Source organism: Chiroxiphia lanceolata, chromosome 3 (assembly GCF_009829145.1).
Source record: "Chiroxiphia lanceolata isolate bChiLan1 chromosome 3, bChiLan1.pri, whole genome shotgun sequence".
NCBI classification, from domain to species: Eukaryota; Metazoa; Chordata; class Aves; order Passeriformes; family Pipridae; genus Chiroxiphia; species Chiroxiphia lanceolata.
This window is the reverse complement of record NC_045639.1, coordinates 87,363,453-87,378,999: the sequence shown is the minus strand read 5'-3', so window position 1 is coordinate 87,378,999 and position 15,547 is coordinate 87,363,453. Positions and strand designations below refer to the sequence as shown.

The following is a 15,547-nucleotide window of genomic DNA, read 5'->3' as shown; positions in this document are numbered from 1 at the left end:
GTCGTTTGGATGTACTGCTTCCAGTAACAGTTACTTCTGTGCCACATGGGATATTTCTGTGAAGACATATCCAGACTGGATATCATTGCAGCTATAGATGCCTAGAAGGTATGTACTAGTTTGGAAACAGCTAAGGTTGTAAGTATTTTGATTCATAATTTTAATAAATGGCAATTAATTTAAAATTAATGTAGAAATTTTTATATGTATGAAACTATGCATATTTAGAAATGTCCATTGGCAGTTGCAGAGAGCACAGCATCATCCTCTCTTAGCAGACATATTGAGGTCTCCGTTACCATTTACGGCTCTGAGGGTTGTTGACCAGTAGGGTCAACGCTGGGGCTTGGGTGAGGGCACCTGTGTACAGTAGAGAGGGTAGAGATGGGCATGGACCTGGAGTGGCCTACTTGTGGAAAACTGGAAGAGTGGGTGGCATATGTGTGTGTATTTTTGATAGAGATGGAAGAGACTGAGATTATTCTGAAGCCAGAGTGGGGTACATCAGTACTAAGGTGGGACTAAAGCTAAGATTTCTAGTGTTCCCTAGTTCTTCCATTTGACTGCACTGCCTTCCAGGAGACATTTGGTCTGGATGTCATCTGTAATTAGAAAATCTTACTCCATTTCGGACTCAAAAGTAGAACACAAAATTGCTGTTTTCCTTGCTTTTTGTCAGCTTGGCTAGTGAATTCTTTCAGTTCTGTGATGAGTGGAGAGTGTCCTGTGCTCAACCTGTGCTTTTGGCTCACCTAAAGAGAGGGGTCATCATCTACTGCGGGAACCTAATCTTTTAGCTCAAGTGATAAAGTTTATTGCTATGAATTCCTCTGTCTTCTGACTCCACAGATCAACTTTGGTGAAAGACCTTATTCATTATGACATATCATTTTTGTTGTTCGCTATTTATTAATCTGAAAAGACTTAATTTAAAAAAGATGATTGCTGAGTCAAGAGATAAGAAATGCCAGAATATAAATAATTTACAAACTAAATGTGACCTCAATTGGATTAGAGAGAAGCCTGGAAATAGCCCATCATATGTGTTCCCACAAGATAGCGTCACAGAAATAGGTCTGACTGAAGTTTAACATTCAGTCATTTTTATTCAAACTTATTTTCTTATTACTGCTTCTGTATTTAGTTTTTTATCTACTTGGTATTTTGTTACATATTCTGGATTATTTGTTCTTTCTTTCTTCCTTTTTTCTGGGTCATAAATTACCTTTCCTGTTGCAAAGGCGTCCACCCATATGCATATTTGTCCATTCTACTTGCTTATTTTACTTTTTCAAGAGCTGTTTAGATGTCATGAATACCTTTAAATAATATGTTAGAGTTGTCTTTAACTGGAAGTGCTGTGAGAAGCAATGTAAGTACTGTGTACCATAACACAAGTACTTCAGCTCCTTACAGATCTTCTGGAAAACATCAGGTAGTAGTATTGATCTGGTCTTCCAGTTAGCCAGAACTAAAAATTAAAGTATTTTCATATGGCTATAATTCTCTCTTTATTTTCTTTTTTTCCTGGCAATAAATAGGTGAGATATTTTTTCTCGATCCTAGATCTGGTGATAGGTTTAACTTTGGGTATATTTCCCCAATTTCCAGTTGAAAGCGTACGTACATTTACACTATTAAGCCTGTATGTTTGCATACATATTTATGTGTACACTAGAATAAGTCATCACCTTATAAGAAATATAGTACAATCATAAAAATATTTAGTAACATACCAAGTAATAGATTTCTAAATTCAATCCCTTCTGACTTAATTCCTTCAATTTACCGTAGTGCAGTTTTTAAAGGAAAGTTTTCTTTACCAAGAACTTTAAGCCAGAAAGGAGACTCTGGAGGAAGAATGCATTGCAGCAGTACAGACTAATCACAACTGAGGCCTTGCTGGCAGCTGCAGTGTATTACTTTATAATATTGAGCTGAATAGACCTCCTGATATGTGAGGCTCCTTTCTTTCAAATAGGAGGCATTTTTTGGGAGTTGATGAGTGAAAATACACTGTAAGACAGAGCTGGCAGGACTCCATAGCAAGGAGACCATCAGTACACTGCAGCTGTAACTATCAGTGAGATTATGTTGTATGCACGTTGCAAAGGATTTTTCTTTATGAAAAAGAGTGTATTGACAGTGTCTAATGAGAAGAAGCAATAGAATAATGAGCTGCAATGTTCGAAAACATCGTTTAGCATAAATTGCATATATGCTTACGCAGCCTTGTAGTTCTTATAGTTTAGCTTCAAATTGTGAGACCTTTTTAAAAAATCTTTTATGTAATATTTCTAAAATAAGCATGAATGCAAGGAAGTTAATTTGCAGATGAAATCACAGAATCATGGAATTGTTTGAGTTGGAAGGAAACCTAAAGCTTTAGTTTCAATCCTCCTACCATGAGCAGGGACACCTTCCACCAGATCAGATTTCTCAAAGCCACATGCAACCTGGCCTTGAACACTTTCAGGAATGGGGCATCCACAGCTTCTCTGGGCAACCTCTTTCAGTGCCTTGCTACCCGAATAGAAAAAAAATATCTTTCTTTTACGCAGTCTAAATCTATCCTCTTTTGCTTAAAGACGTTTAGAGTCAATGAATTCTGTATATGGGCTCTTGCAATTTTGACTGAGAGTTGTTTGCAATGAGGAAAACGATCAGAATTCATTAACAGAGTTTGATGAAAGAAGAAACAACATAATGGCTACTCACATTGCTCACTGTAGAAGAGGAGATGACCAAACTGTGTTCGTTAATATTCTAAAATGAGAACTCAGTGTGTGCATGTGAGCAGGGAAGGCTTTCCACAGCCTGCAAAGACAGATGTGGATGTTACTACTGAACAGTCAGCAATATACATCTTTAAGTATATTTAAGTCTCCAAAGCACTTATTTTTTTTTCTCCACTTAGCAGTAGTTGATTTGTTAAGGTAATACTGTCAATGATAAAAACAGTCTTTCTTTCCAATCTCATCCTTTCCAGTGCTTCTTCCTATCCCCAGTGCTCCTGTGCATTGCAACTGTTTGTGCAATTCCTAGTAAAATAAATAAGTTGGGGGACTGTTCAGACCAAAAAAAACCCCACCTTTATTTACTGGGTTTATGTCCCTGCACATTCTGTTTCTCCAGACTAGTGTCTGGCTATTCTTCAGCAACCAATGTATTTCAGAAGAATAGGCATATTTTAGTGACAAGAAGGTGCTGCAGTCCTATACAGATGACTTGTGGGGTTGGAGAAGAATAGCATCACAGAATCACAGAATATGCTGAGCTGGAAGGGACCTACAAGGATCGAGTCCAACTCCTGACCCTGCACATGAATCATGCATATGTGGTTCACCCCCATGAATCACACCATGTGTCTGAGAGTATCATCCAAACACTTCTTGAACTCTGTCAGGCTTGGTGCTGTGACTCCTTCCCTAGGGAGGCTGTTCCAGCACCCAACCACCCTCTAGGTGAAGAACCTTTTCTTAATATCTAACCTAAACCTCCCCCGACACAACTTCAGGCCATTCCCTTGCGTTCTGTCACTAGCCACAACAGAGAAGAAATCAGTGTCTGCCCCCTTCTTCCCCTCACAAGTAAATCGTAGACTGCAATGTTTCCTTTTGGATGAAGCTAAACTAAAAGGTGTACTCTGGGAACAAGCCCAAGGTACTTCAATTGCTAATTGCTCTTGAGTTCATGGAGCCAGACTAAAGCTATTTCAGTGTAGGTTTAGAATAGCTCCAACAAAATACATACAGTGTTAATATCTAGTATTCTCCACCATTTGTTCCATAAATCCTCTGCTCTTGTGCCACACTGTACGCTCATGAAGACATACCTAGAAAAATATTTTGGAGAAGACCTGACATAACATGGCATGTAAGTCAAGGACATTAAGGCTGTTATAAAAGATCTGCACAAAAGTTCAAGAATGTATATGCTAATGTAGCTAACCCAGCAGCAGCTCTGTGATGCTCCTTTCTACACTATGCCCATTCATCATCTTTGTGTGTTGTTAAATTTTAGTTTAAGAAACCAAAGAAGCTACCTTAGAAGAGCAGCTAATTTACAACAGACGTTCAGAGTTTCTGTGACAGTAGGTGAAGACTGAGTTGTCTTAGATGTCTATAGGGAGCATATCATTGATCCTCCTGGTATGGTGAGGTCAGTACATCCTGTGCACAGATAAAGAAAAAGGCTTTACCCTGGTACCCTTTCAAGTTTTATGTGCTTAACTGAAGGCTAGGATTAAGTTAAACTTCCTTCTGCTGTCAGTAGCTGACCAGTTCAGATTTCCCAGAATGACCTTTCTAAAGATACTTCCTCCCCTTCAGTAGGCTGCAGATCATTCTCTTGCCTATTTATTCTAGGCCCATTGATTTTTCACACTTCACTGCACAGTGGTCCAGCTAGAACAGAAATATAATTGTTCCTATGGACAGTGCCTATGGTAATTGAATGGACATTTGCGAGGAGAATGGAAGCTGTTGATTGTGATCTTCTCTAAAAGAGAGAAAACTTCCTGCATTAAATCTCTAATTATTAAGTTTTATGCAAAAGGCAGCAATTTCCTAGTTTTTTATCAGTGTTTTGAACTGACTTTAGTGAAGTCTGACTGAGCAAGATGTGCATATTTTGAACATAGATCAAGCCTCCTCCTCAGATAAATATCCATCAGAAGACTGAACATATCACACCTTTAGACTGTACCAGGATCCACCAGAGCTTTACTGAAACACAAGTTTCCTAGTCTAAAGTATGCATTTCTATGATCTTATTAAACTACTTACTGTAGTCTGAGAAAATAGAGATAACTGATACTGCTATCTATGGGCCTTACAAACATGGTTAATAGTCACAGCTACATAAATACTATTATTTTCATTGTCATGTGACAGAAATAAAGCTAGAGGTGCAGCCTTTGCAGAAAAGACGTAGCAGTCCATCAGCTTGTGCAAACATTTGACATTGCTTTAACCATCTGCAGAACATCTTTTAGAGTATAAATAACAATAGCAATACCCTGCCAAAACCATGAAAACATGGGTGTCTAAAAAATAGTATGTTCTGTGAAAGCAACACTATTTGTCAACTGCTGACAAGAAGAGATTGGCTTTAGGTTTCCTTAGGAGACGAGCCTTGAAGAGAAACTAGTTTATTCCTCCTACGGAAAAATCTTCATTCAACACTAACACTAACCCACTATAAACAGAAACCTCACCACTAAAAGGCAGATAGAATTTTAAACAATTGTAGCTGAAAGTCAAACCCGTTTCTAGTATTTGTTTAAGAAATGAAAAAATAATGTGCTCATTAAGTGAGACAGTTTTTTTTTAAGGTTTTAAACTATTGATAGATAAACAAGATAGTTCAGTTTAAAATTACCATGGTGTTCAGTGAGGGAAACAAAGCCAAATTCAGCTATTAGTTTTGTTCATGAATGATGTAAGAACAAAATTCTGTAAAAGCTCAGGTATTTGAGCAAGTGAAAACATGTATTATGATTACCTTGTATGAGGCACAGTATGAAGACAGAGTGGACCATTTATTTGATCCCAAAGGTATTATAATTAAATTGTAAGCATTTAGACAAAAGATGGATACCTACAGAACAACCAGACTTGGTTGGTTAATTAAAAAATAAATAATATGACAATTGATGCTTCACCTATTGCACAGATTTTGCATTCATCACACTAGAGAAGAATTGGGCTGAAGGGAATGGTTACTGAATGGGGATAAATGGAATTGTCCTCACGTAAGCCTTGCAGTGCTGACTTGTACACAGAGTTTTGCACTTAGATGTCCCTATATTTAAGTGTGTGCATGAGAACCAGCAAAGGAGAAGATAAATAATGAAGAGAGTTTTAGCAATGACATTCCTGATAGGTGGGTGAGAGCAGATTGAGGGAGTATTTGTGAAAATAGTGTGATCAAGCCTGCACAAAAGTAGGAGCTCTGTAGATGAAAAGGTTTTAGTCTGTGGTCTGGATGTGGTTTGTATCTGAGAGGCTTCTTCAAGATTATTCCTGTTTTTGCTGACCAACAGAGTCAGTGTTTTTTCAGTGTCAAAAAGAGGAAGCTTTCTCAAGTTAAAACTGTTGAAAGAAACATTTAAACCTAGTTCAAACTTAGATTAGATATGAGGTACTGGAAAGTTAAGACATGCACTTGGCCAGCAGTCAAGTCTGGATGTAACTGATGACTCATAGAAATGATTGTTGATTTTCTATTTCAGATGAGATTAGCCAGAGACACTGTAGAAAGAGAGGAAACCTGGACCATGAATGTACCCTGTATAACCTCTTCATGGAAAGTTGCATGTCCGAGTTGTCTGACTGGATTCATGAGCATTTATACTTTGGAAAGCCTTTTCCTTTTGGCTTATGAGGAAAGGTATAGCACAATAAATTATATGCAGTACACCAGTTTTTAAACTAGTATGATATTCTGTCAGTAGAATGTATTGCAGAACTCAGCCAGATGTAGTGATTAAACAATAGGATATCCATTACTACTTACATGTGGGTTTTTTTCAAGTTTTTAAAATATATTCTGTTTCTTTATGTAGATTTAAATTCTTGAAATAAACATCATACTGATTTTTGGGGGGAAGATTTGAGTTATTTTAGAAGGTTGTTTACACCCACTAAAGCCTCAGCACAGAAATATTGCATTGAGAATACCATGAAAAAGTTTAGTGACTTTTCCTTATAAACACATTTATTTGACCGATGATACTTTCTGAAGAGAGTATCAATGTATTCAAGTGGATGTTAAGAATACATATTATCTAGAAGACTGAAACTCTGCTTTCAGATAGCTCATGCTTTAGGTAGTACAATTTTTCTTACCTTTATGAATAAAACTTTAATCTTGGGTTAAGAATTTTTCTTTCAAGTTAGGTCTGGGAATATATGCTCAAATAATTTCCATAAAGAGTGGAGTTTTGGTTGTTGATTTTGTTAGTATTGTTCTCCTTGACATTGAAATGTTTAAAGGAAAAGAAAAAAAAACCTGAAATGGTCATGACAGGATGAGCCATAACAGGATAGCACACAAAATGAAGTTTGCAAAACATAACATCTAAATTTCACATGGCAGAAAGAAAAGCCAATGCGAGCATCATAAGCATGATTACTTTCAGTTGGGAGATTTATTACTGAAAAACAAACTATTAGATTGTGATTAGTCTTGAACACATTTCAGTAAGTTAGACTTAGCCAAAACCTCAGTATTTTTTCTCCTTGTGCTGGCTAATGTCTATGACCCAAAAGAATGAAGTTGTGTTTTATATTTCTTTTGACCTAAGAAGTCTCTTAGATTAAATAGTAGTCTGTGTATCTTATTTTTCCTACTTATCACAGAATAACTTAATCCCTTTTAGAATTTGTTTCATTAATGGTCTTTTAATAGCTCTAGTCAGCACTAGGAAATGTTGGGCAGTCTTTTAGATTTCCACAAGATAGGGTTACATTGAAGATAAGAACCAAGGTGAGATTCAGAGGTCTGTAAGGAACACCTTAAGAGATCATAGCATTATTCACTTGTGTTTTCAGTAAGGCGTTGGTGATAGCCTTGCTGTGACATTTTCTACGTGTGAAAGAATAGAATTTGAGGTTTCTTAAGGTTTAGTTCTCAAGTATATCATAGTTCTATAGGCTATATAAGAAAAGTTTTCAATAAGGCAATAACTGAGGACACTATTGCCCATCAGGGTGCCACGGAATTGGTAGACTTGTTTAGAAATCGTTGTTTGTGGATGTTGCAATGTGAAAGTTGAACTTTCATGAAGAATGTAAAAACCTGCCTAAGCTACTTAAATGAATGTGGATACAGTCCTTCAGTCTAAAGAGGTTGCTAGCTCTTCAGAATATGTTTATTGGTCCCCTGCTTTTTCATCTGTGTTATTTGGTTTAATTTTTATTTTGCTGTTCTTTGTCTTTGAACTTGTACTGTTCAATCACTGTGCTTGGCAGTAATGGCATGAGAACAGAGCAAACATCTCAGTCATTTTGTTATTCTGTATGTTGTTGGCATTTGTATTAATGCTTGTCTGTCTTTCAATACCTTAATGAAAAAAAGAATTTATTGAGAGAATTTTGACTCCTTGAGACATGCGCCTCCTGCAAAAACTGTAATCATTACTTACCAAGAACATGATCCTAAGACAAGCTAAACCTATTTTGACCTGTGACTTCGAGACATTTTTCAATAGAGGGCAATCATAACAGAACCAAGGAGCAGTCTAGAGAAGATGTTATCATAGAAGAGTGTTCAGGGTTATATCTGTCTCTCCCCCATGAAGATACGCATACAATGAAGTATCATCAAGTCTGTTTAGAGCATTCTCAAGCAAAATCTACAGTTAAGGCAAATTGACTGTAATCTTAGATTGTTACAGTACTTCTCTTCCTTTTTAACCCAAATTTCATCCCCCACCTCCCAAAAATCCTTTTGACCATAAATGAAGCCCATTATTTTTAGTATCATTATGGAAAACGTGATGTCCTATTTATAATCTTCTTTCCCATATTTGAGATTCATCAGCATGTCCTATGTTCATTCTTTCCTCCTAACTTTTTTGCAACCTTTCTATCATTCTGATTTGGAGAAGAGCGAATACTTAAAGTTGACAAAATTCCATGAAAAAGATAATACCCTAAACTAGATGTTTCTCGCTGTTCTCATCAGTGGCAAGTAATCCAGAATAACTGGGTTTTTTTCAGCTTGCATTTGGCAAATGGAGAATGGAGTTTAGCCTTTTAAAAACAACTTTGTGTTACAGGTTCCCATGCATCATATGATCTATGATAATCCCCAAATACTTTTCTGCGATAGTGCTGCATGGGTTATTCTCATTGTTAGTGCATTGGATTTCTCCATTTGGAGAGCACTACACTGGAACTTTTACTGGACTTGGTTTTTTCATTTGGTTTGGGGTTTGGGTTTTTTGGTTGTTTGTTTGTTTGTTTGTTTGTTTGGGATTTTTAATTGCTGTTTTTATTGATCAAAATAATTTTGCATTTTAAGGTTTTTCTACAAAGAATGAAAATGAATGGATGCCTTATTCCTGCTGACAGGAGGCAGTTCATCAGTGCAGCTTTGGAGCCTCGGGCTGGCATAGCTTCAGATTGTTCTGTGCCTAACATTTTGGCCTCAGCCGAGGTGGTAGTTTGCCTTTATATTGCCTCTCTGGTTAGAAATGCTTAGAGCTTTCTTAGAAATGTGACTAAGCAGTAATTAGCTATCATGAACATCTTCAGTATTGCTCAATCTGTGTAAGCAAAGCAGGAAGGAAAGACACATTATCCTCTATGTTCAGGCATAACATTTGTTTAGGACTCTTTCATAAGACAGCAACTGTGCAGTTTGGAATTAGAAGGTCTTTGGTCATTGTTTCTTGGTAAGTGTATCTACTGAGCTCTCTGAATTCCTGATCCCTATGAAGCTTTTTGAGCACTAGATTTCTTGTTGTGTCTGAGTATCCTAAATAGGTGGGTTTGGGAAGACACAGGCTTCATGGTGGCATCCTTCCAAATCATCACTGTTGATTTTAGTTTACTAGAAATAGAAGTGTATTTCTGCAATGTATTATGCTGTCTTTCTCTGACCCTGCTTAGGAAATACTCTTATGTTACAGCCTACTTGGAAATGAGCTTCTCGCATCCCTGTTGCATTCCTCTTACATTTCCTTGCATAGTTCCTCCTAGTCTGAACTGAAATAAAGTCATTAGTCTTCCTTGCTTTCCACTCCTTTTAAATGTACAGTGTCTCAGCAGTCTTGAGGTGCTTCACCCTGTGTATTGCCACTTTCCTAAAGTGTACTGTCTCACATTCCGCAGAAGGTTTAAAGGTCAGGCAATAAGAATATTATTGAAGTCTAGCTCTTCATAATACCAGCTCTCCAGACTATCAGCAAAATCAGAAAGAAACACAGGGTTTGTTTGGGTTTTTTTAACTGAAGATGGGGATTTTTTTAATTTCCTAGCTTACTCAAGAAAAACCAATGAGCATTACTAAAAGCTGAGATCAGATTAAAAGTCATGGAGAAATGGTCATGAGAAAATAAAATTCACATAGAGCATTCCACTGAGACAGAGCTGTAGCATAACACAGAAAAGTATTTAAAAAAAAAAAAGTCATAACTAGCCTTAAACATATGTAGGTGAAATCATGGAGTTTCAGAGGTTAAAAATTACAAGGTAATTACACTACTGAGTTAGTGATACTGTATAGCATGCATACTTTGGAAAGTAATTCAGCTAGTGTTAACAATGACACTCCAATTTTTCAAACAAATTATAACAGGAATTCCTGATTTGTATCATTAACAGAGCAGCGTTGCAGAAAAAGCTTTACCTTTTTAGGTCAATTTTTAGGTATGAATGTATTTTATTTCCAAATAAATTACTTCGCCTTTATAATAAGGGGGAAATGGTGTGCAAGGAAAATGCGGCAACCTTAAAGTGGATGAGTGGGTTGGAGGCTGGTACTGTCATCTTGCAGAGGCCGTGCAGGAACCCCTGGCTCTAATTAAAGAATGCTACCACTGAATTCAGTGTATCTACTATTACACACAGCAGACTGAATCCCTCCCAGCAGTTATTCTGGAGCAACCCCATCGGCTTGTTCCGTCAGGGTAATGGAATGCAGAATTCACCCAAAGAAATACAAATAATTCTGTGTTACGTTGGGTTAGTTTTGGTTAACTAATAAACAAGGCTTGACACTTTCAGAGTTTTGTCACCCTGTTTATGCAATAAATAGTCTTCAATTGTGTCATCTGAATAAAGTATAAGCAGGCATGAACATTAGATATAAAATGGCATTAAAGCATTTTTCTCTCTTTTTTGTTAATCTATGAGGTAAGCCACAATGTTGATTATTAACAGCCTCCTCTACACTGCAGAGCGGCTTCAGCAACTCTGCAAATTGGCTAGATTTGAAGCTGTTAATTATGCAGTATAGTGTGCTCCATAAAGACAAAAATGAGCATGACTTGGCTCAGTTCTCCTGAGAATAAATTGTAAAAATTGGACCTCTCTTTGGTTTGAATTCTGTCTTCACAGAGAACACGGACATTCCATACAACAGGCTTGGCAAGGACAAATCATGTACTCCATTAAAAAATCAGAATATGTTCATGGTAAAATCACATGCTGGCAGAAAGCCAGGGACTCTGCAGAGGTCCAAGGCTCATAAACAGGGGGTGCTTTTTATCATTTTGTCAAAGAAATTGATAAGCATCTTAAATCCAAATATCTTGGAAATCATAAGGAAGGGGTTTTTCCTTCCCTGCATTCACCAGCCACACTTGTATGTGTCTAGAACTACCTGATTGCATTTTGAGGTTACCATCTGCCTGCTGTAGAAGACAAAGGCACATTCTCCAACACACACTGCTCCTCCAACATCGAGGCACAGGATAAGTGAGGGTGAGGGGATGGTTTTCTTTTAGCTTTTTATGTAAATGTAGATGTTGCATAACAAAATATGACATGGTACTTTTACCTTAGGCGTCCATCAGGGAATTTATAGAATGCTACTACTGCTGAAGCAAATCTGTACATATTTGTATCATTTTCTCTTAAAGTGTGAAAGCAGATACACAAGCCATAGAAGAAAAAACAGCTCCATAAATAGCAATGATTTTTTAAATCTTCTAGAAATATATTCTCACAAGATATTATGTCAAATATATGAATACACCTTTATAGCTGTTGCAAGATTGTAGCAGTGTAACTGATACTAGTTGAAATATCCTGAAAGCAGTATTAAATGTTCAGTATGTCACAGTGATGAAAAGTAAAATGTCATTTTTGCAGTTTGTTCTAAAAGTTTAAGTGAGCTAAAAAAGAATAGTACCCTTGGGGCTTCAACTGTTTTTTTTTAAACTGACAGTGAAAGTGCCTTAATCCATAGAACAAAGAGGACTTTTTAGTTTAAACATAGTAAAATAATAAGTGTTAAATTCCTATAACTGTTTGGTATCATTTAAATTTCTGCAATAAATGCACAAATTTATCTGGTGGGTTTTTCTGGGGGAGTTTTGACAAACAAGAAAGGGAATACTTGAAGAAAAACCTTAACAGTATGATTCAGGCTAATGTGTAGCATTAAGTTTGTTATCAACAAGATGTATTAAAATGGAAACACTGAATCAGCAAAGCCATCTTTTGAGTGGGATTATTAAATTCGCAGTTAGTCACTGCTAATTTGTTAGTAGTCTTCAGTTGTTTGACAAAGCTCATACAAACTCATTTTGCAAAACCGATTATTAGATGAAATGCCCTCTGTCATTGCCACTGGAGGAATTGCTCTGAATCAGGGCTGTGTTAGAAATGGAGTTAGCTGAATGATCTCAGTTCAATGCCATTTACCTAACAGAATTATGAAGATGATGCTGATGTAATGAATAGGTTCTGCTCAGACAAATGTAGTCCCCTGGAGATAATGGAACTTCAGTGCAGGGCTGTTTGTTTTCTTTGGTTTATATGAAAAGCTTGGACTCTAATAAGTCAATCCTTGCACTTCTATCAGAATTATAGAATCCTGTTACTTTATGATTAGTTATTGTTATTTGACAAAGTTCAGTTGAGTGAAAGAGATGCAATTATAGAACTGCTTAAGCTTCTTGGTTCTTGTAGATATTTTCTCTTAAATTATGCTTCTTTAGCAGGTGTATTTTGTTCACTCTGATGAAATATGTGTTAGGTAGAATAGCACAGTAGTTAGAATTAATACAGAACTGAATTCTGTCATGTGTCCTACAAGAATACTCTGTTTTGTACTCAGTATTTCATAAGCAAACACATTAACCAGCTACAGTCTATTCGGGAGGATCCTTCCCATCATTTTTTAAGTTTTGATTAATAATGTTGGTAATTTTCATGCTTGTGAGAAAAATTTTATGAACAAAAGTTGTTTGCATTTTTCAAAGTCAAAGACAAATGATAATATTGAGGAGAGGTTTTTTATCAGATACTTAAAACAAGAATTTTTTATTAAAAAAGAGTCTCAGAGTTAAAAAAAATAATGTAATGTTAGTATTAAGATTTTCAAAAATAAAACTGTTCCCTGTTTTTATGTTCTATTTCATCACCATGTTCTTGAAATACAGCAAGAATCAAGAATGTTTTTCTGTCGTGAGTCTTTATAGGTGTTCAATGACACTATGAAGTACAGAAAACTGTAGCTATTAGAGTGTTAGACATTTTTCAGAGGCATTTATTTAAAAAGAATTTCTGTTGGAATGTAAGAAATAATTTTGCCTATGCATCCAGCAATGCATATGTAGCACTTCATGTAGAACAGAAAAAAACGGTAAAATATTTTTCCTGTTAAAAAGCGTCATGAATTAGTATTTGTCTTGTGTATATATAATAAAATAATTATTCATTCTTTTAGGGTGAAAAAGGAGATAAAGGAGAACCAGGACCAGAAGGCATTCATGGAACAGAGGTAAATTGCGTGATAGTGAAACAGTCAAGTTACAAACTTTTAGGTGGACAGTTAAGCAATGTAATTCAGAATTTATGTGAGGAGCGTGATTTAGAAATTGTGTACCTGGAGATTTAACATCCACAAGATAATAGGGAAAGAAGAAGAGATACATTCGTGTGAGATAGCAGTTCTTAGGGCTTAATGTTGGACAGGAGAGCTGTGGGCAAGGATCTGGTAGATTCCATTATATTTCTGCTGAGGGCTCAGGAAATAAACTGAAACAAGCGTGGGGGTTAAAGGAACATAATATAAATGAGAATCATTACTGGTTGGATAATGTGTTGGAAAAGAGGGTACTTTGGGAGGCAGGGTAAAGCTAGACCTGTAACTTTTCTTTCTGTAAAGGAAAATAGACAAGCTGTTAGCTGTTCATGGGTGAGGGCCTTGAGTCACTCACTGTGGCTTGTGGCTTGTGTGATAGAGTCAAAATTTCACTTTTTATTTTCACTGCCACATTTTGCTGCCTACTTAGTTAACTGGACTGGTCCATATTTAAGTTAAAGCTTGAGTCTGTGTCTAAAAATACTGGATAATCCTGATCACTGAGTTCACATTCAAGCTTGAACATGAGCTTACATGAGCTTAGATATGCCCACTAGTAAATCTTACTTTTGCCTATTTTATTTTTATTTTTCATTTATTTTTGTATATACGAAACCAAGATGAGAGGCCAGAAAATGAGATTTTTTTTCAATACAATACTAAAATGGTCAATCAGCATGATTTCAAAAGAAGATTTTTAAAAAACATAACAATAAAGTCAAGCAAGCTGGGTTTTTTTATCCCCTCTTCCCCTCCAGTCTCCCTCTTGACCTTCCTGGGGGTCACCCTGGCTTTAAGTTTCAAGGAAGGATACTGTTTGCTCTCCAGTTGCAAACCATTGCAATTGAAGGCAGAGAGCATCTCACAGATGGGGAATGACTCACATTAGGATCAGAATCCAGACACAGGATTTGGAAAAATCATTCAGCAGTACCTTTTAAAGCAACTTTAGCAAAAGGGTGAAAGGGTCAGCATCTGACACAAAAATTCTATGACAATCTAGCCAGGTCTACTGAAAATGCAGTAAAACAGACTACGTAATTATGAAATTTTACATCACCTGGCTTTTAATTCACACTGTAACCATAAAAATATTTTTCCTATTTTTGCTTTATTATAATGTAATGCTAGATAAATTGGTCTATTTTTAAGTAATAGTATATGTCTTTCGTATGAAAATGTATACTATGTACTAAGCTGAAACTACATTTAGATATTCAAAGTGATGTTCTCTTGTAGCCTGCCTGTCTGTAAAGGTGAACCATATACTTCTGTCATGCATACATATATGCTGACAGCATGGAAAAAACACATCTGTGTTTCTTTCCATAGCCCTGGTGACATTTCTGTGTTGGTCTTACATGATCTCCTTTACTACATGGGATCTTATTCCATCAACCTTTTAGAAAGAGTAAGATATACTGAGTATCTGATGAACTTCAGGACATATTTAACACAGTGGCACTGTGAAAGTGAAAAATACTGAACATTTATAATTTTAAATATTTATTGAACTATTACAATGTGTCAAGAAACAGTACATTATCATTGTGGGAACTGTCATTAAAACAGTTTGGAAGTAAAACTGCACAAGGCAATATAACATTGTATTATTTGAATCCACACCTAATTCCTTTTTAACAACACTTACATAAAATGTTTTGGATTCAGTTATCACTGAATGGATATGCCAGTGCATGGAGATGCCAGTCATTAAATTTAAAGGACTGTGCATCATTCAATCTTTGTTGCTATCAGTGTGTCTCTAACTCATTCTGTATATAGAAATGTAACATCTGATATTTCTAAAATAATCAAGTTAATCTACTTACATTGGTTTAATCTTCAGTGATGTATAAAGAAAACCTGAAAACATTTAAAAGTCTACTGGCAGCTGTTGTCTCTTCCTGGGGAGTGAGGATTTCCATCCTCACGAGTGAAGAACTTTAAGATGATGACTGAACATTTTATCTTGCACGAATGGTAGAAACATATTTGAATG

General features: G+C 36.2%; 1 protein-coding gene across 5 annotated transcripts in view; it reads left to right on the top strand.

The window, feature by feature from the left end:
• The window catches only part of COL19A1 (collagen type XIX alpha 1 chain), a 190,602-nt gene that overhangs the window by 78,186 nt on the left and 96,869 nt on the right, over positions 1-15,547 (top strand). For all 5 annotated transcript variants that reach the window (XM_032683529.1, XM_032683530.1, XM_032683526.1 and 2 more), the window contains one exon: positions 13,408-13,461. In XM_032683529.1, coding sequence (XP_032539420.1) covers positions 13,408-13,461 — 54 coding nt within the window. The remainder of the gene's footprint in view (positions 1-13,407; positions 13,462-15,547) is intronic.